This window comes from Myotis nattereri, assembly GCF_964212035.1.
Source record: "Myotis nattereri genome assembly, chromosome: 2".
In the NCBI taxonomy this organism is placed as follows: domain Eukaryota; kingdom Metazoa; phylum Chordata; class Mammalia; order Chiroptera; family Vespertilionidae; genus Myotis; species Myotis nattereri.
Window position 1 is genome coordinate 208,195,487 of NC_138076.1, and position 20,484 is coordinate 208,215,970.

At 59.5% G+C, this 20,484-nt stretch overlaps 1 protein-coding gene across 1 annotated transcript; it reads right to left on the minus strand.

The window, feature by feature from the left end:
* Positions 1 to 906: 906 nt before the first annotated feature.
* On the minus strand, positions 907 to 18,006 carry PVALB (parvalbumin). The gene is made up of 5 exons (XM_081084300.1): positions 17,563 to 18,006; positions 17,024 to 17,091; positions 15,308 to 15,440; positions 13,635 to 13,744; positions 907 to 1,117 (listed from the first exon to the last, which is right to left on the minus strand). Exons 2-5 carry the CDS (start codon positions 17,082 to 17,084, stop codon positions 1,089 to 1,091), a joined length of 333 nt encoding a protein of 110 aa, XP_080940426.1. The 5' UTR covers positions 17,085 to 17,091; positions 17,563 to 18,006; the 3' UTR covers positions 907 to 1,088.
* Between the last annotated feature and the right edge of the window lie 2,478 nt (positions 18,007 to 20,484).

Here is a 20,484-nt window from a genome sequence, read left to right on the forward strand (position 1 = left end):
GACTCCCAGGCCACGAGCTTTCTCCACAGATGGCACCCACAAAATGGGGCTCCCCGATCTGTGACCGGTTCAGGGAGGGACACGGCTCTGGAGGTGGCTGCCGAGTTAGGGTCCTGGCTCCACACTTACTCGTGGTGTGATCTTGGGGAAACATTTCCCTTCTCTGGGCCCAGGTTTTCTCATCTGAAAAATGAAGGTAACGGTAGGGTTGTTGTACAGATGGAACCATGGGCATGGCTCAGCACGGAGTAACTGCTCAATGAGCATCAGAAGTGGCATTAATGGGACCTCTGGCGGAGTGAGTGGAAAAGAGAAGCTTGTTGTTGTGTTTTTACTGGTTCTGCTGGGGCTGCTGGGGGATCTTGCCATCACCAGCGAATCCAGCACAGAGGGAAGCCGTGCCCGGAGGTGGGGCAGGAAGGCCTTAATCCTGATGATGTCACGTGAGTGCCTGGATCCAGCTGCTCCTGCAGACCTGCCCCTGGACCATTTAGGCACGTAGCCAATCAAGTCTTTGCGTTTTCTTCCTCTTTTGCTTAAGTCAGTCAGAGTTGGGTTTCTGTCATTTGTAACAAAAAGAGTTTTAATGGGTATCCATCCGTCCATCCATCCATCCGTCCATCCGTCCACAAGTCCTAGCTGTGTGGACTTGGACACATCCCTTCCTCTCTAAGGACCTGTAAAATGGGAGTTTCACCACCTCCCTATGGGGTGGTTTCAAGGGCTAATGGGTAACCCATGTGGAGTGCTGTGCTCGGTAACAAGGGCCGAGGCGGGGCTCGGTAGATTTCTTTCACCCCATCTTTTCTGTCTACGCCTGCCCGCCCTGCACAGGTGTGCCTGGAAAGCCAAGGAGGACCACGCCCTCCCCCACCCCCTGCCCAGGAGCCTTTCAAGCAGCAGAAGCCCATTGGTTCAGCCTTTATTGTTTCTCCAGCATTTTCCAGAAGGATGGTGTCATTTGAGGGCCAAAGGAGGACAGGGGGGAGTAAAAAATAACATAAACAAACTGAGCAGAAACGGAGGAGGGCAGCAGGAGGGGCTGAGGTTGGGGGTCGGGGGTAGAGAGGCGGGGCAGCCAGAGCCTCTTAACTTTCAGCCACCAGAGTGGAGAATTCTGCAAAAGAAAACGACAAAGAGTGAGTCAGAGGTGGGCAGTGCAGGACAGACCGGCCGCGGCCCGACCGCTGGGCCCCCCGCGCAGGCCTTTCTCGGGTCTCGCATCTGCTGCCGAAGTCCCGGCGTGATGGGGTGATGAGTGTGGGAATGAGTGAAGGAAGGGAGGAAGGCGGGAAATGGTGAGCGTACTGTATCTTTTGCTTCACGATGCCATGCAGCCGGCAAATTATTAATAAAGACAATAATAGCAATGGTGATTTTCTGAATGATTATCACATGCCAGCCACTCTTTTGAGCACTTCATACACAGTATCTCATTCGACTCCGACACTAGTCCTGTGATGTGCGTTTTATCATTATTCCCATTCAACAGATGAGGAAGCGCAGGCTCTGAGCCCAGCCATTTTTACACGGAGGAAGCAGCGCCAGGCTGCAGGCCCAGGTCTGTGTGCCCTTGACTCAGCCCTTTCTCGGCCACTCATCTAGTTGGTCCCCACCTGCCCATCAAGATCACAGACTCCCAGGCCCTGGCCTTGGGATTTCTGACGGAGGAGGCCTGGGGGAAAGGGCGAGTTATTTTACTTGTTCGAAGGTGATTCTGGTGAGCAGCCAGATTCAAGAACCTCTGTGTGCGCTTCTTCCTCAGGAGGGACCCTGAGCACGGGCCATGGCGCAGCTCAGAGGAGTGAGCACAGCAGGTGCTCAGAATAAGCTAAGCTCTGTCTCCCACAGCGCCTCACTTAACATCACAAGCCCTCAGGAGACGGGGGGAGGAGCACCCCCATTTTACAGAAGGAAAAACTGAGGCCCAGAGAGGAGAAGTGACTTTGCAGGTGAGGGGAGGCCCAGGGGAGATATGGTCCCTGCCCCACGGGACCTTCTTGTCTAGTCGGGAGGAAGACAACGTCTGGCAGGAAGTGCTCCAAGCTGCTGGCCTTTCTCTGAGTCTCAAACCCACTGAGGGTGTGGTCACCTCAGGACCTTTGCACCTGCTGCTCACCCACCTGGTACACTCTCTGGACCTCCTCAGGGCTGGCTCCCTCCCACTCACCTGGTCTCCTCCCACACGTCTCTCCTCAAGGGGCCTTCTCTGGCCACTCCGGTGAAAGCAGCAATGCCCTTAGCTAGCACCACTTTTTATAATATCCACAGCACTTACACTCTCAAAGGACTTCTGAGTATTTCTTGCACATTCCTTTGTTGCCTGCCTCCCCGACTGGAACATGATGCTTCAGACCCCCCTGGGGTCTTGCTCACTGCTCATCCCACCCCTGGCTCCGTGCCTGACACTGAGGGGCACGTGTGGTTGTAAAAGGCTGAGCGGCGCGGGGACTTCACCGCCACAGGGGGATGAGGGCCGTCTATCTTTGCAGCAGCAAAACCTTCAGAGGGACGGTGGCTTTGAGAGAATCCTGTAAGCAGATGCAGGATCCCACGGGGAAAAGCAGGTGGAGGGGATCGTAGGTGGGGCTCAGATGGAGGAAACAATGGGGTGCATTTGGGAACAACCCAGCAGCCGGCCTGGGCTGCAATGTGGCTCTGTCTCTTACGGGCTGTGTGACCTGGTCTCTAGCCTCATCGTCATCGTCCCGCTCGGAGGAGTCAGGAGAGACGGGTGGTGCTCAGGGGGTCTTCGCCTCCTCCCTGAGCCCCTCTGCCCCGTGCTCCACGTCCTTGCAGGTGTGGGGGCCTCGCTGTGGTGGTCAGAGGGGGTGCTGAGACCTGTAATTGACACTAGAGGTCCGATGCACAAAAATTCGTGCAAGGGGCTCAGCCCTCGCAGCCCCGGCTTCGTCAGGAAGGACGTCCGGAAGGTCGTTCAGCTGTCCGCTCTAATTAGCATGTTACGCTTTCATTATTATAGATAAGGGGGCCCAGGGAGTCTCTTCTCTGTGGCTTTTCTCTCCAGGAGACAAGAGAACCAGGAGTTTGCCACCCCCGCCCACACATCCATGTGGCTCTGAGATGCCATGTCCCCGGCCGGCAGGAGATGGAGGCCCCAGGTAAGTCCCCGTCGCCTCATGAAAGTGCAGTGTCCTGAGTGGGGACGCATGGGTGGGGTGAAGAGCTAGGGGGGCCTGCGTGCTAGGAAGCGGACTCTCTGGGCGAAGGACCCCCCATTTGTCATTGTCACTGGAGGGAGGGCCAGGGACAATTCCTTGTGAGAGACAATGGAAAACGGGATGGCAAGTGGCTTCAGAGAGGCAGAACGAAATCTCTGGTGCTCCCTCGAGGTTTGTCCTGCCCTCGGACTCCGGACCAAGCACGTGCGTGACTCCTTCCTTGTCACCCTGATCCATGGTGACGTCAAAGGCTGGCGCAGGGGGCCTGGGTGAGGTGCACGGAACTGTCCTATGTTTGCAGCTCTTCTGTAAGCTGGAGGAATTTCCAGATCAAAAGGGGGAAAACAAAAGCCAACCAGACCAGCACGGGCTGTCGTCATGGAAATGACCTGGCCCTGATCCTGCCAGGAGGAAGGACCTGGGCTCCTCCCCTTTCCGGGGTCTGACCTGGGAAGTGGGCCCGCCTCCTGTCCCAGGCTGTCCCCGAGGACAGGACGGCAAAGGCAGGTGGCCGGAGGGGGCCCTGAGTATGGCCTCAGGTGGGAGAGTGGGAGGGTCCTCCGGCCGGTCCTGAGACCCCCCAGGGCCACGGGCCGGACAGTACAGCGCGTGGCAGAGACAGAACCCAAACACCAAACACTGACAACCCCTCCACGGGCCTGTGACCCTACAGGAGGCTCTTCGAAGGTGTCTTTTATCGCTAGTACTTCGAGTGACATTGTCCATTTGTATAGAATTTTAAAATTCTTATTTACCTAATGCCGACACGGGGAGCGTTTTGCATGTGTTATCTTACGACATTCTCACCACTGCCCCATGTCCGCATTTTACAAATGGGGAAACTGAGGCCCGGGGGTGAAGTAGCTCGACCGAGGTCACATAGGAACTTGATTCGGGCTGCGCTCTTGGGCTTCCTTCTTTACCCCAGAGGCGCTGACCTGGAGTGACACACGAGCGGCTCAGCTGCCGCCCCCCCCCCCCCCCCCGATTCTGTCCTATCAGCCCTTTTCTATTTACCTCTTGGTACTTAGCACTTTCTGGAATGATCTTATTTATGTACTTACTTATTTTTACTGGTCTCCCCCTACTGGAATGTCAATTCCAGACGCCAGGGAGCCCTTCTTGTTCAGCACCCTCCTAGCAATAGAACCGACGTGGCGCACGGCAGGTGCTGATACACGGATGCCAAATGGATGGGCTGATGGAGGGAGGGAGGGATGGAGGGATAGAGGGAGGGATGGAGGGATAGAGGATGGAGGGATGAAGGGAGGGAGGGAGGGAAGGAGGGAGAGAGGAAAGGAAGGATAGAGAGATGGAGGGAGGGATGGAGGGAGGGAAGGAGAGAGGGATGGAGGGATGAAGGGAGGGAGGGGAGGAGGGAGGGATGGAGGGATGAAGGGAGGGAGGGAGGGAGAGCTGGAAGGAGGGATGGAGGGAGGGAAGGATGGAGAGATGGAGGGATAGAGGGATGAAGGGAGGGATAAAGGGAGGGAGGGAGGGAAGGAGAGAGGGATGGAGGGATGAAGGGAGGGAGGGGAGGAGGGAGGGATGGAGGGATGGAGGGAGGGAAGGAGGGAGGAATGGAGGGAGGGATGGAGGGAGGGAAGGATGGAGAGATGGAGGGATAGAGGGATGAAGGGAGGGATAGAGGGAGGGAGGGAAGGAGGGATGGATGGAGGGATGGAGGGAGGGAAGGATAGAGCGATGGCTCCTTAGGGGTCAACAAGTACTGACTTCATGTAATTCTCACACCAGCCCCAGGAGGTGAGTGGGATGACCCCATTTTGCAGATGGGCAAGGGAGGTCTGAAGAGGCGAAGTGTCTGGGTCATGAGGGAAGAGGCAGAGGCAGGACTTGGCCTGTGATGTCAGGAACATCCCGACATGAGTGTGGGAGGCCGTTCCCAATGGAGCCAGCGTCCCAGATGGGGTGGGAGCATGAACTCTCTCAGGCTCCGACCTGCCACTCAACCTGGAAAACGGGCCCAGCCAGTGTGTCCTGTCCGTGGGCCCTGAGCTGCACTGTCCGCGACACCAGCTCACGGAGAGACGGCCAAGAGGGGACTTGTCCTGACCGCTTCCAACGGCACTGGCCTCTCTGACCCTCACCTAGAAACGACGGGCTCTCGGCCGCGCATCAGTAAAGGGCGGTACTCGGTGCGGTCCGAGGGGGAGGGGCCCCGGAACCCCGGCCGGCCACGGGGCTCTCCGGCGGTGGGAGGTCAGGCGTTTTGGAGTCTGACTATGGGCGCTATTCTGGACCCTTGGGGTGTTTAGGAGCCTCTGAGAACACACCCCTCTGCCCATCTGGGATCCACCCCGAAGCAGCCAGGACATCGCCTGGGGACCCCCTGGCTCTCTGTGGAGAGCGCCCGTCTCTAACTGTGTCCTCTCCACACCCCCACCCGGAGAAGGCACCTTGCTGGCAAAAGGAGGGCGGGTCACCTCTTCTGCTCCGATTGCATCTCCCTCAGGGCAGAGCTCAGGAAGCAGCCAGTTAACGAGCAGCTCCTATCAGAAAAGGTCTCCTCTACGTGGCACGTCCCTCCTCAGAGCAAAACACATGGCAAGACCCTGAGGGTCTCGGTCAACCGACTTGGCAGTGACCCTGGGATGGGGAACAGCGTCAGAGCACGGGCGTCCGGCCTGGCTCTGCCACCCATCATGTCCCTGGACAGGCCCCTCCCCTTCCAGGTCTTGGTTCTCTGATCCGAGCACTGCCGGGTCCAGACGACACCTTTCCACCCACCCCCCGCGTTTGGAGCAGGGGAACTAGGAGTCACTCCCAGTCCCCACTTCCTGTTTCCGTGACCTTGGACCGGACACTTCCCATCACTGTGCCTCTGCTTCCCCGCCTGTGGAATGGTGCTCCTGGGGCTGCCAGAGGAACCGGCAGGGAAGCCCTCGCCACAGGCCTGCTCCCCGGCCAGCGCCCAGCACTGGGTTGCAGGTGTCATCAAGGTGATTCTACAGCTCCAGCCCCCTCAGAACCAAGCCTATGAGTGCCTGGCGGCTGCCTGGCACGGACTCTGCCAATGGCCATCATCTTTGTTTCTTGGGCCTTGTTGCTGTCCCCACCATTTCTTGTCCCTGCCCGGCACCTGCAGACAACCTTCCAGCAGCCCTGGAGGTGGGTCTGAATCCTGTCCTATCGCTTCCTGGCTAGGCGGCCTTCGACCACTACTTTCCTCGCCGAGCCTCAATTTTCTCATCTGTAAAGTGGGTATGACAATGCCTACTGCGCGGCTATTGGGAAAACCAGCTGAGCAAGTCCAGAAGGAGCCTGGCACACAGAACATGCTCTATACGTGTCATCCCACCTCCCTTGGACCTCTCAGCACAAGTGACACAGGTTGGAGCTTTGAAATTGTCACAGCATTAAGCACACGAATCCCGAAACGACGACCAGGAAGATGTAAACTGACAGAGGGCGCGGGAAGCCTGAAGAGCGAGCAGCAGAGAAGTTTCTGACACCATCTATCTCATCAGAGTTAGGATCCCACCTCCAGCGAGCCCATCCTTGGAAACCCAGTCTCTGACCCTCAGTTTCTGCATCTGTAAAATGGGGGTGCTGAGAGGATCTCTTCACAGGGCTATGGTGAGGGCTGCATGAGACAGTGGATGAGAAATGCCGCGGACAGCGACGCCTGGCTCAGAGAGAGCACAGTGACATCACCCTATGGGTCAGGGAGTGTTTCCTCCCGTCAGAATGTAAGGGCAGCCCTACCTTTGCATGGAGGCCTCAGCCCAGGCCCCTGGGGCCAGCTCACTGGGTTCTTCATCTTCCAATCACGAGCTGGGTGGGGCCGTGGGGGAGGGGGCAGCAGACAGGGGCAGAGGATGACAGGACTGAGTTCTTTCCCTTGGGAACCTGAAATTAGCCTAATTAGGTCTGTCGCAGCGCTGGGCACTGGGGATTGGACAGATTTAGAAGTCACTGACAGGTGAGCCCAGCACACGCTGATAGCCCACAGCCGGGTGAAACTGAGATGAACATTGAGTCAGCGTCTGGAAGGCTCCTTCCTCCCCTCTCTTGTGATGACCAGGACGAAGGCACCGACCTCCCGGTTTATCGCCTCGCCTCGAAATAGCTCCCGGGCTGGGTTTCTTATGAATCGCTATTGCAAACAGGGATCGCTTTCCGAACCCAGGAGACCGGGAGCAGGGTCACCCGGGGTCACACCCCACGGCCTGCAAGGAGCCTTCGTCCACAGTTCTGGGGGCCCAGTCACCGCCCTGCCTGTCAGCTCGTGTCGCCCTTGCCTGCTCTCTTATCCCCATTTTACTTACAGGGAGACTGAGGCTGAGAGGCACGTAGCCAGGAAGGTTCTGACTTAGGCTGGCTCAGGCCAGGGTGCGTCTCCTCCCAGAGGCTGGAGCCGACCGGCCGGAGGTGGAGAGGGATCACCCGCGAGGGCCGTCTCGCCCCCGCCCTCACTCCTGCTCCTGATGACAGGAGGGCGGTTATGTAAGCAGCGGCTTCGCTCCCTCCGCTAAACGATCCGTGCCGCGTGAGGCCGGCTGAGGGAGGTCCGCGGGAATGAAAGCAGCATCTGGCTAAGCACAGAACCATTTATAACTCCAGCGTCTCAGCTCAGCCCGACGGGGAGGGGGGTGGGCAGAGTCAGAAGACCCGCGGCCATTCGACCAAGGATTTGCTCTGTGACATGGGCATGTAACATCCATGGGCCTCAGTATAGATCGCAGCCCTTCCCGGGCGAGGACCCCATGGGATGGGGTAAGGCACTGTACACCGTGGGGCTTGGCCATGGGGACTGCGGGCTGGCGCTGAGGCACCATCCTGCTGGCGTGGAAACCCAATCCCAGAGGGGCCGGAGGCTGGAATTACAGCCTATGGGGGGAAGGGGGGCGGGGGGGGGGGGCTCCTTCCATCCTTCTCACTTCCCTCCCGTCTTCGACTCGATTTCACCTCCTCTGAGGACTGTATTCCTCTGCTTCCAGAGGGTCCTCAGGTGGCTCACAAGAGCGAGCACTCACGTGAAAGAAGAAACAGGTCATTCCCAGGCCCCTCACTGATTACAGCTACAGCTTTGAGGTGGGCACGTTCCTCCCCACGGGGGTTTTAGTTCCTGCCTGACTTCAGGTAGCTCAGCCCCGGCTTCCTCATCACGCCACCTCCCACATTAGAGCGGCTCCTTAAGGATAAAAGAGAACAGATTCTGCCAGAAGGAAGCAGAAAAGACAAATGCCTTGAGGCCCGTGGATGAAGCAGGCTGGGATGGGAAGGCGATAATTACGACCACACTTTTTAGCAACAGCAGCAAAAAACAAACTCACAGACTCTTGGGTGAAAGCTGGCCTGAAGCGTAGGAGACGGGATCGGGTTTCAGGATCGCACACGTGTGTGTGCATGTGCCGTGTGCATGTGCCGTGTGTGTGTGTGTGTGTGTGTGTGTGTGTGTGTGTATGGGGTGTGCACACCTTGTCTCCAGCATGGAGAGGAAGAGCAAGATATTTGGAGTCAGAGTGTCAACGTTTGAATAGCTCCGCCCTGATACTGAACAGCCAAGTGATCCTGGGCAAGTCGCCCCACTTCCCGGAGCCGCAGTTTCCTTATCTGGGGCAGCCGGTGTGGGGACTGCCGGAGCCGGAAGAGGGGAGGCCCGTGTGCAGTCCCCAGTGCACAGGAAGTGCCGCGCGGCCATAACCGCTGTCCCTGTCCCGTCCATGTGCAGGCACCGGGTGTGGAGAGCCCGGGCGGGGGACACAGGCCCAGGTGACAGGCAGGGTGGCAGCGGGCCCCAGCTGGACCTGCGAGCCCCAATCCTGGCTCCGTGGCTGAGTGGCTCCGGGCACGTTTCTCTCAGTGCCTCAGTTTCCTCGTTTGTAAAACGGGAAGAGTAAGGGCACCTGTTTTCTCGGGCATTGTGAGGCAGCGGTTCTCCAAGTGTGGTCCCGGCTTATCAGCACCACGGGGACTTGGTAGAAGTGCAAACTCGTGCCCCCCCGCCCCCAACCCCCAGACCTAAGGAACCAGAAGCTCCTGTGTTGAGAAACACGCTCTGGGCCATTCAGCCTCAGGTTCACCCTGCTCAGGACAAGGGCTGGAGAAGGAAGCTGCCACTCAGTGTCATCTGCGGTTTGTGCCCAGAATGGGCAGCTGCTGCTGGGTTGGGGGGCAGCGTCCACCTCTGCCTCAAGCCCCCTTCCCAGCGCTGCACTTGGGGGGCCTCCCAGAATCAGTCGGCCACGTCTACTCAAGTCCGAGGTTCCTGGAACGAGTGGACCAGGGACGGGAATGCAAGGATGATGATGACTAGAACTTGGTCTTTCTGGTCTCTCCCTTCCGCCTGGGACCCTGAAGAACACGGTAAACACCCCTCATCTTCAGAAGCACAAACGGCGCTGGAGACAGAGGCAGCCCTGCGTCGAGGAGCCCCACACCTGCCGCACGCCAGCCCCGGCCACACGCGTCTCCAGCCCACACGGACCTCGTCCTCACTGCATCCCCGAGCAGGACACAGGCTCACTCACTCACTCACTCACTCAGCTACCTTCCCGCGTGCCCGCCCTTTTCTAGCACACGGAGCAAAACCCAGGCCTGCTCTCGTGGGACTGATATGCCAGCGGGGGAGAAAGAAGCAAGCAATGCGTCAGTGACTGTCACCTTATGGGAGAAGCTCATTCAACTTTGAGTGAATGAATGAAGCAGGCAGCCTGGGCAGGGGCTGGGGGTCCAGACAGACCTGAACTCAGATCTTGACCTTGTCATTTCCCCGGCACGAACGTTTAGGCAAACTCAGCCTCCGGGAGCCTCAGTGTCGCCCTCTATAGATGGGATAGTAAGAGTGCCCACCTCCAAGACAGCTGGGAAGCTCCAATGAGTAAATGCTCGCACTGTGGCCGGCACACGGTCAGTGCTCCGTGACGGTGAAGGTGATTCTTGTCACTGTTCAAGGTGGCACAGCCAAGCCGAGGGGCCGGGCTGGGCCTCCTGGAGCAGTTTATTCCCTGGGACACCATGAGCTGGAAGGGACCCCAGTGATTGGCTAGTGACTTGACTCCTGAGCTTAGTAAACAGGCACGTGAAGGTCAGAGGGATTCTGCGACGACGCCCCCAGTCCCACCAGGAGGTGAAAGCATCCTCCAGGCCACAGGTCCTCAAACTACGGCCCGTGGGCCACATGCAAATACAAATATTGTATTTGTTCCCGTTTTGTTTTTTTACTTCAAAATAAGATATGTGCAGTGTGCATAGGAATTTGTTCATAGTTTTTTTTTTAACTATAGTCCGGCCCTCCAACGGTCTGAGGGACAGTGAACTGGTCCCCTGTTTAAAAAGTTTGAGGACCCCTGCTCCAGGCCCTCCAGCCTTTAGAGCAGAGGTTCTCAACCTGTGGGTCAAGACCCCTTTGGGGGCTGAACGACCCTTTCACAGGGGTCGCCTGAGACCATCAGAAAACACATATATAATTACATATTGTTTTTGTGATTCATCACTATGCTTTAATTATGTTCAATTTGTCACAATGAAATTGGGGGTCACCACAACATGAGGCACTGTATTAAAGGGTCGCGGCATTAGGAAGGTTGAGAACCGCTGCTTTAGAGCAAGCAGGCAGCCAAGCTGAGAGCCTGGAATAGAACCTCCTGGGGCGGCTGTGGCTCTGCCCCCGTCTGGCTGCCTGCTGGGCAACAGCACGCCCACCTCTCAGCACCTCCGCCCACCTCTCAGCACCTCCGGAAGGAGTGCTGTGTTTGGGGGTGGCCGTGGGGTGGTCTGCTCTCACGGCCTATTTCCTCTCTTGCTCCGCCCCCCGCTGTGTTCTGCCCTGACCCGCAGGCCTTCACCAGGTGGCCTGAGCCGGCACTGTGCTGGCAGACAGACCTGGGTTTGAACCCACTGTCACCTTGGGCCCTGGAGGTGGTCTTTCTGTGTCTACACGCGTGTCCTGTCACCTCAAGGTCAAATGAGGTGACATTTGCGCAGACCCCAGTACAGGCTGGGCACACATTACACACCCGGGTAATACTTCTCCGGGCACATCCCACGCTGGGCAAATCAATCATATTGCCTCTTTCTAAACATGCCCTAGACTCCCTCCCTTAGTGGCTTTGCCGGGACCAGCGCCTTGCCTGGGCCTCCCTCCCCACCCTTCCAGCCTGCGGCGTTCCTGCCCACAGCCTCCAGACCTGCCCGTGTCTCTCCCTCTCCACAGAGCCGGTCTGCACCTCCCGGCCTCTGCCTGGCGTCCCCATTCGTTTGTGTGCACGTACACAGGGCTGTGAGCACCGTGGGGACAGAATAGAAACGGTAGCTCAGTGGTGTTTGCTGAGCACGTACTATGTGCTGGGCACTGCACTCCGCACTCCACACATCGGGTCATGGACGCCTCACAGAATCCCAGGTGGGTCTGTATTATCGCATCCCGTTTAGAGATGAGGAAACTGGGGCTCAGGGTTGCTGAGCTGCTGCTCAGGGGCACCCAGCCAGGAAATGGTGCCTCTGGGCGTTGGGCCTGATTCAACTGTACCTCCCCCACGTCCGGCACAGGGGTGCCCCTGGTAGCGTTTGTTGGAAGAGTTTAGTAAGCTCTTTAAGATCGGAGGGAGGGGAGGAGGGAGGGAGTCAAGGAAGCAGGCCAGGACCTGGCCTGGTTTCTCTTCTTCATTTAGGTTGCTGGTGAGCAGCCAGCCATGGAGACCCTGCCTAGGGCTCTGAGCCATGGCACGTTGGCTGCAAATAAAATGGGAGCAGGTCTGGAGGCCTGGGGTGGGTCACGGCGGGAGTCCAGGCTCGGGGCGGGGGGGGGGGGGGGGAGCTATCCGATAAGTGGTTTGGTGAGGACGGGGGTGTGGGGGAGATGGGCCACTTACTGGAGTCACCGATTTCCCTCCAGCACCCTTCACTCGCCTCCTTTAACCGCCCCCCCCCCCCCGCCTTCCCAGCCACAAAAAAGGGGCAGCTGTCATCACCAGGCTGGGCAGCCGCTGCGTCTGACCTTGCTAGAGGTTCTCTATTCTCGTTTCTGACATAAAACTTTCATAAACTATACCCGCGATCAGCATCCTCGTACCTTTCCCAGAGCAATTCCTGTCTATAGCCACTTAATTTCACAACGAGCCCAAGCAGGTCTTAGGCTAAAACTGTGCAAGTGGAACCTCAGTGTGGCCAAGGTCACGGCCGCTGCAGGGCAGAGAGGAAGCCGAGCATGGGGGGGCGGGGGGGGGGGCAGCCTTCACACTCAGGCGGCAGATGTGCAGTGCGTGCCCGCTTTGGGCCAGGCGGACACGGAGGCGAGAGGGTGAGCACCGTGAATGAACGCCCTGGGCACTCGCTCTGCACCCGGCACCATTCGGAACGCTTCGCACGCTGACATCTAACCCTCGTGCCAAACCTCGGGGAGGAGAACGGTCATCAGGCTCCGTTTAGAGAAGGGAAGACTGAGCCCAGAGTGGTTACTGGAATGGCCCAACGGCACGCAGCCGGGAGGTGGCGGAGCTGGGATTTGACCCCAGGCAGCCTGCGCCTGGAGGCCAAGGTCCTACACACGGCTTTCACCTAGACCGGCAGGAAAGACGGTCATAGGCGCAGGGGCTGCACAGCGAGTCGGAAAGGGCTCTTCGGAGCTGGTTTGATTCCCTGCCCGCCCCTCATGTCCTGGCTCCTTGAATAGCCTAAGGCACAGTGTGCCCACCTGCGAAATGAAGACAGCGTCCGAGGATGCTGTGATGCTAAGGAGGAGAGTGATGCGGGATGTGATGCGGGATGTGCTCCGGGCACGGGGGTTAGGTCTGAGCGGAGAAGGACGTGAGCGCCTGGACCGCCAGCCCCGCCCCTGCCCTGGAAGCAAAGCGGGAACAGCAAGGTACTCCGTCTCCTCACTCCCAGCCCGTCCTCGGCCGGCCGTTTTTCCTGGCTCGCCTACAATGCCGGAACGGTCTGTTTGGGTGAACGGGCCTCAGACTTGAAGTTACAGGACACCTGACAAGATGTGGAGGAGGATAGGGGAGAAGGAATTTCCATCCCTGGAATCTGAGAACGTGAGAGCCGGCGGGGTCCGTGGGGATCAGCTGGCCTCATCTCCTCGGGTTACAGAGGGAGACGGAGGCCCAGAGAGGAAGAGAGTCCCAAGGTCACACAGCCAGTGTGGACAGAGCCGGGACCAAGACCCAGGGAAAGATGCAGGCCAAGTTCAGGGACAGTCCCACATGCTCCTGCCTGCCCTTCCCACAAGGTGGTGGTGGAGAGGGGGAGGGAGGGGGAAGAATCTGTTCCCTTAGGATCGTTCAAATCTGGAAGAAATACACCAGTTTTTCTTTGCCTGGTTACATGACAGAGCCTCAGCCCTAACAGACTGCCTTTTCCTTCTGATCTTGGGAGTTGTGTGACCTCTCCTCTCCTTGCCCATGACAGACATAGCTCCGAGCTTTTAGCATCCAAACATCCCAAGATCCCCATGTGCCCGGGCCCCAGGCCGTGGCTACTCACCGTCGATGCCGATCTTGCCGTCCCCATCCTTGTCGCCCGCAGCCAGCAGCGTCTTGGTTTCGGTAGCAGACAGGTCTCTGGCATCCGCAGCGAAGCCCTTCAGGATGGATCTGGGAGGAAACGCCGGGGAGGGAGTCAGATCAAGGTCACCTTGCAGGAACCCTGTGTGGACGGTGGGCTGGCATCTGCAGGGGAGGGGCAGCTGGGACAGGCAGCCAGCAGCGGGCATGCGGGCGGTTGTGCGGGGCCGGCAGCCGGGCTGTGCTGTGCCCTCCTGGGTGGGTGTGTGGGAAGGACAGGCTGTCCTCAGTGATGGGTCTACCTTGCTCCAGGCAGGGCATCTGCCCTTGGCTATTTGTTCAGCCAATGCAACCAACACAAAGGTATCCTCTCTGTGCCTGTGCCATGCTGGGAATGGGCACAGAGAAACCCTGGGAAACTGCCTGAAAAGATGAGAAGGGGTCAAACGCCCTGAGAGAGACGGCCCGGTGTGATGGGTGTGGGGGCGGGAAGTAGACAGGTGCTCGAAGGAGGCATCTATCACTCCTGGAACTAAGGGAAGAGTCTGGAGAAGGTGATGCCGGGAGGCGGGTGGCAGTGTGTGTGTGTGTGTGTGTGTGTGTGTATGCACAGGTGTGCACACACATCGGACCCGGGGGGATAGAAGAAGGCTCTAGACCAGTGGTTCTCAACCTTCCTAATGCCGCGACCCTTTAATACAGTTCCTCATGTTGTGGTGACCCCCAACCATAAAATTATTTTCGTTGCTACTTCATAACTGTAATGTTGCTACTGTTAGGAATCGTCATGTCAATATCTGATAGGCAGGATGAATTTTCATTGTGACAAATTGAACATAATTAAAGCATAGTGATTCATCACAAAAACAATACGTAATTATATATGTGTTTTCCAATGGTCTTAGGCAACCCCTGTGAAAGGGTCGTTCGACCCCCAAAGGGGTCGCGACCTACAGGTTGAAAACCGCTGCTCTAGACAGAGGGTAGCCTTGTGGATGGTGGGGGGGGGGGGCAGGGGGAGGGAGACTGGATGGATGAGGAAGTCCTCACTCAAAAGGCTCCTCTCCCCGCTCCCCGCTTCTCTTCCTGACAAAATCCAAGGCAGCCTATGCCAGAGTGACATGGGGCGCAGCGGGGTCGCGGACCTGGGCCAGGGGGCCAGGGGGGCTGTGGTGGGAGGCTCCTGTGCTGGTGCCTTTGTGCACTTTCCTCATCATGCCCTCCTCCTCCTCTGCTTTGCTCCCTGGTCTCCTGAACCCCAATGCTGGTTCCGCCTCCCCGATTCACCCAGGCACTGCCCTGGCCGCCCTGGGCCAGGAGGCTGGGCTCTGTGGGTGGTGGAGGTGCCTTTTAGACAAATGAAAATCGATGGAGCACTCGGGCTGGCGCTCTCTGTCTTGCCTATAGTGTTAGGCGGAGAAAAACGGCCTCTGAATTGTGTTAAATTATTAAGTAGCATCAGCCCATTAGCAGGATTAAGCAGCTATCATTTAGGCTAGTTAGTCGCACTTTTTGCTGAGGAGGTGGTTCTCCCGGAAGCAACAGTGGTCGGACGAGGTTATTTCTGTGAAGGTGCAGACAGGAGGGCAAGAGTCCCAGCCCCCACTCCCTGTCCCCAGCCCCCGCTGCGCAGCCCCGCAGGCTTCAGTTTACCCCAGCTCGTCCTCCTCGATGAAGCCACTCTTGTCTTTGTCCAGGATCTGGAACACCTTCTTCACTTCGTCCGCGCTCTTCTTCTTCAGCCCCACCATCTGGAAGAACTTTCTGTGGTCGAAGGAGTCGGCAGCTGCGGGGGTGGAGAGAGGGGTTAGAATGCCCACGGGCAAGGGCAGTAGGGAAGGGGGGAGGGGAGTGTCCCAGAATTTGTCACTGACTCCCTGTGCCCCTCCTGGGGAAGAAAGGGGATCCACCTCCATGGGAGGGGGGGCGGGCAGGCCAGGATGGAGAGGGCGCTTTGCCCAAGGTCACAGAGGCAGAGGTGGGAGAGGGGAGCCTGCACCCAGACGCCCTGGCTCCCAGGCCTCCCCCACCCACCACTGGACCCTCCCTCCGCTGATGGTGGGGCCCCTCCCTCCGAAGGCAGAGGGTGTCCAGGCGCCTTGCGGTGGTGGCTGAGAGGCGGAACTGCAGGATGGGAACCTGGTGTGTGTATTTTGGGGCGGGGGAGCCGGCCGGTGGGGGAAGAGGCAAGCTTTTTCTTGGCCACAGATTGTGTTACCAGAAAACCCACACAGAGAGGAGAAATGTCTCTCAAGGTCACACCCTGGGCGGAGGAAGGGGAGGACCCAGAAATTCTGGTTTTGCTGCAGAAATCCGTTCTGGTGGGAGTTGGGGGGATTTTGGAAGGCTCCGCGGGAATTCCCAGTTAAGTTTCTATTTGGAGGGAGCAAGGCAGCTCCCAGAGAAGTGGGGGGTTGTCTCCGCGCCCTGGAGGGTGGCTTCCCCGGCTTCTTCCTGCCCAGGGGAGGGGGGCCAAGCGGAAAGGAAATGGGGTCCCCTTCCCCAGTGTTCTATGTCCAGAGCTCCTTTTGAAGAACCCCTGGGAAGGGGCACCGTGTGAAGGGGGGTAACATGTGTGTGTGGGGGGGTGGGGTGCTGTTAGGAGTCCTGTTCTCCCTTCACCGAGGGCTGACACTAGGGTGGGGGATCAAGACCCAGTCCTAACCCCACTGGTGCCTGCTGGGTGACCTTGGGGTTAGAACTGGGTCTTGGTTTCTGACCCTCTCCCAGCCTTAGTTTCCCCATCCGGGTGATGGGAGGGAGGCGGCCAGCCTGGAGTCCTGGGCCGCCCAGGGAGCTGAAGTTGCAGCGCTAAGGATGCTAAGGATGCTCAGCCTGGCTGGGCAGGGCAGAGCAGGGCGCCAACTCAAGGAAGGTCACCTCACTCTGGGCCCCCTGGAAAGGGCTCTGAGCCCTGGGGGCGGGGGGGGGGGTTGGACAGTAGTGGGGCCAGCCCTTCCCCACTGCCCCGCGGGAAGAGCCCTGTCCACAATGGGGGCCGAGTAACGGGGTGGGCGAGAAGGCATGTCCGCCGCCTGCAGCCCCTCCTGCGCGCCTAAAGGGGAAGTCCCGGGCCAAGGACCCCGGTCTTCGACCTTAGTGGGGACTCCAGCCCTCCCAACAGGGCCACCCAGCCTTTGGTGGCCCCAAGTTTCCGGTGGCCGGGGCAGGTCGCACGGCTTCCCCACCGACCCAAGTCCCGCCCAGACGCCAGACGAGTTTGGGACATGCTGAGGACTCCCACTCTCCGCCCGCTCCCCCACCCCCGGCCCCCGGCGCCCCCGACGGGATGCACAGACGGAAAGGGCCAGGGGCCAGGGTGGTGGGTGAGGGTAGAGGACTGGGGGGGCGGGGGGGGGCGCTGCTCACCGGCAAAGGCCCCCAGGGCCTTCTTGATGTCCTCAGCGCTGAGCAAGTCTGTCATCGACATCCTGCAACTGTTTGAGCGGGCAGAGCAAGTGCGAAAAGATTAAAAAGTGCTTTTCTCATCATTTCTGCTCATATGACCGGCGCTGCAGTGCTGCGCGCCGGGCGCACGCGGGCCGGCTTGGCGCGGAGCCAGGGGGCGCGGGGCCGGGCGCGCAGCCAGAGCCGCTCGGTTCCGCCGGTTCCGCTGGTTCCGCCGGTTCCGCCGCCCCCGCGCGGGTCCCGCCGCCGCCGCAGTCCCGCCCCGCCAGGGGTCCTCGCCGCCCCGGGGCTGCGGCCAGGGCGCCGGGGGAAGGGGGACCTCTGGACTTTAGGGGTGGCCCGTGTCACCAGCCGGGGTGGAGGGTTCGCCTGCCATCAAGGGCACGCGGGGTGCACCTCGGAGGATGCCCCGCGGCTTCGGGGAGAACGCGGACAGGCAGGGGCCAGACCTACACCCTCCAGGGGCCCGAGCCCGGCGGCCACTCTCTCTCCGCTCCTACCTCACGCAGCCTCCGCTCTGGTCTGTCCTGGATGCAAATTTTATGCTGCAAAATCTGAGCGCTCAGGTCTGGAAACCCGACCCACAGGACGGGGAGGGGGGGCTCAGGTAGGCGGGCACTGCCGGGCTCTCTGCGGGTGCCCCGGCCCACATCTGGTCAGGGATGCGCATCCTGAAACCTCATTTTCTCCCTCTAGTCTCACTTTTCAAAGAACCCTGCTCAGATCTCCATAGCTACTTGCTTCTCCGTCTCCTGAGCCCCGGAATAGCGGGGTGGGACTCCTCCTGCCCCCACAAAACTTTTGGAGGAGGTAGGGCAGGAGAGGCTACTCGGAATCTCTATGTACTGCCCCCCCCCCCAATCCCCTCCGTCTTGGAGACCAAAAGGCCCAGGTTTGGGGAGAGGGTGGCACCTTCAGACCACACTTTGCAGACAGCGAAGCGCAGCAGGTAGATGGCCTGAACTCCATCTGGGGAAATGTGACACCTCCTATCTCCACGCAGCAGAAACCAGTTGCATTCTTTCCCACGGCCACGGCCATGGCCACGGCCTCCATCCGAGGAGTCAGGCTGCACGGCCGCCTGTGGAGTGTGTGGAGCACTAAACAGGGAGCCAGGAGGCCTGGGTTCTAGATCTGAGGCTGTGCTAAGTCCCGGTGTGACCTTGGGCTGTGGCTGTCCGGTCTCCGGCCTTCTGTCTCCCTTGGTGGATGGGGGTGGTGGTCCCTTGGGGAGGGACCTTGAAACTCCCCCTTCAGGTGTGTGGGCAGGTGGGCAGGGACTAAGATGGTGGCCTTTGGTGGTGGGGGGCAGGGGGAGCAGGGAGAATAGCCAGCTGCCTGGAGCTCAGGTTCCATGGCGCTCACTGTCAGCACCGTCTCCCTCCGCTTGGCCCTGGACGGCTGCCCTCCTTGGAAACCTTAGGATGCTGCTGGCGCTGGCTGCCCCCCTCCTGTGAGTCAGCTCCTTCAGGAACAGCCTGCCATCTGGCCTCCCGGCTCCCAGGCTGCAGCTCCCGGCCTGGTCCCTCCCGTGGGAGGCCTTCTCCGGACCCTCAGCTGCCCCTGCGGCCCCAGGCAGCTGTCAGCCTGGCCATGCCGGGCCCCCGTGCGTTCATGTCAACCCCCAGAAGCACTCGCTGGAGAACTGGTTTCCCCAGCTGAAGGGTCCTTATGCTGTCCTGGTAGGGAAACTGAGGCCACAGAGCCAGCGAATGGCCCGTGCACGTGCGGAGAGGCAGCGGCAGAGAGCGGCCCACTCCCAGGGCTGCTGACGCGGCGTTGGTGACGCCACCCTGGGGCTCCCCCCAGAGCTCAGGACCCAGCGCTGTGAGGTCCCACATGGCTGAGTGTCCGGAGGCTGACCCCTGGGGCAAAGGCTCCACGGGGGCCCGGCCTTCGCCTCCTTTCTCCATCTCTCCCGCTGCAGAGCCTCCATCAACGTGACACGCTCCCCGGGCTGCAGTCCACCCACCAGCATCAGATGCTATCGCCTTAGCCCGGCTCCCGCCCGCCCGTGCCCCTTCCCCCTGCCGCTCTGCCCACTGACGGATGTCTGGCTCCACCCCTCTCGTTTTACAAGTGGAAAACCCGAGGCCCAGCCAGGCAGTCTGCCCCAGGCTGCCCCGGGAGTTAGTCTGGAGCTCCCAGGAATTCGTGTTCTCAGGCCTGGGCTCCACCACGACCTACCAGTGCCGCACCCCTCAGCCCAGCCCTGTGTCGCTGGGGGAAGGGGAGGAATGGCTGTCCCTTCCAGCTGGCCTCCTCCCACTGCATCCCTCCATCCTCCTCCGACCTCAGGGGCTGCCACTCACCTCGGTTGGGGGTGGAGGGCTGAGCCTGGGCTGAGAGGCTGGGCTGGTGGGAGGTCCTGTGGGGAAGTGAGCCTGGTGGTGGGATAGCCGCCTATATAGGCTTCTGCTCTGGCTATTTTGGGAGGTGCTGCTCCCCCCGGCCCACGGCCCCCTCCCCTTCTGGTGTCAGATACTTCTCAACTGCGGTGCTGGGTGTCTGTATCACATTCAGCCTCCCTGGGCCCATCAAGCTGGGCCTATTAATAACCTTGGCCCCTGCCTCCCTTCAGCACCCAAAGCTGAGGCTCAGGCCAGGCTCTCCTCTTCCGTGAAGCCTTCCATGACCACTTTCGATGGCAGCAATGTTTCTGTTCTCCAAAAGCCTGCAAGGGAAGGAAGAGGGAGGCGAGCGAAGGGATGGAACTGGGAGTGTCTCCCACGCACGGGCTGGGCTGGGCTCCTGTATACATGTCACCTCACCGCGGCCTCGCCGTCCGGCCTGGTCCCTCTTGCATGGATGAGGAAACAGTGCAAAGATGCCAGGAGTTACAGGGTTTACACGCAAAGCCGTGGGCCTGGAGCAGGAGTGGACCGGCACTTCCGTGAAGTGGGCTGGTGCCTGGCAGGAAGCCCTGCTCTCCCTGTTCTCTGGCAAGTCCCTTCCTCTGCATCTCAGCCTCCTGCCTGTGAAATGAGCTCAACCAGGGGCGGACTCTGCTCTATCGATAGGCTTTGGGGGCCATGAACCCCCTGAAATGCCCAAAAAGTCGTGTGCCAGTGCGGCTTTGTGAAGCAAAGGCCCCTGGCGTTCATGAGATTCACACGGGGCAGGTCTCTGGCGTGGTCTGCCTTCAGGGAGAGATGACCATCCAAGGGCTGTGTTTTGAAAAGAATGAATGAATGAATGAATTAGACAAACATTTATTATCTAATGGGAACAGCACGAAAAGCTCCTCTCCTCATGCCCAGCCCTAAAAAGACTCTCCGGGCGCCAACACTGTCAACAGTGAGGTCCAGTCCTTGATGGCAATGTGAGGAGGCCCAGCCTTTATGCAAAGGCTGTTGAGGAGGGAAGCTCCACATCCTTCACTGGCGTCGGCTCCCCGGAGGGGCGGGGGGAGGAGGGGAGGG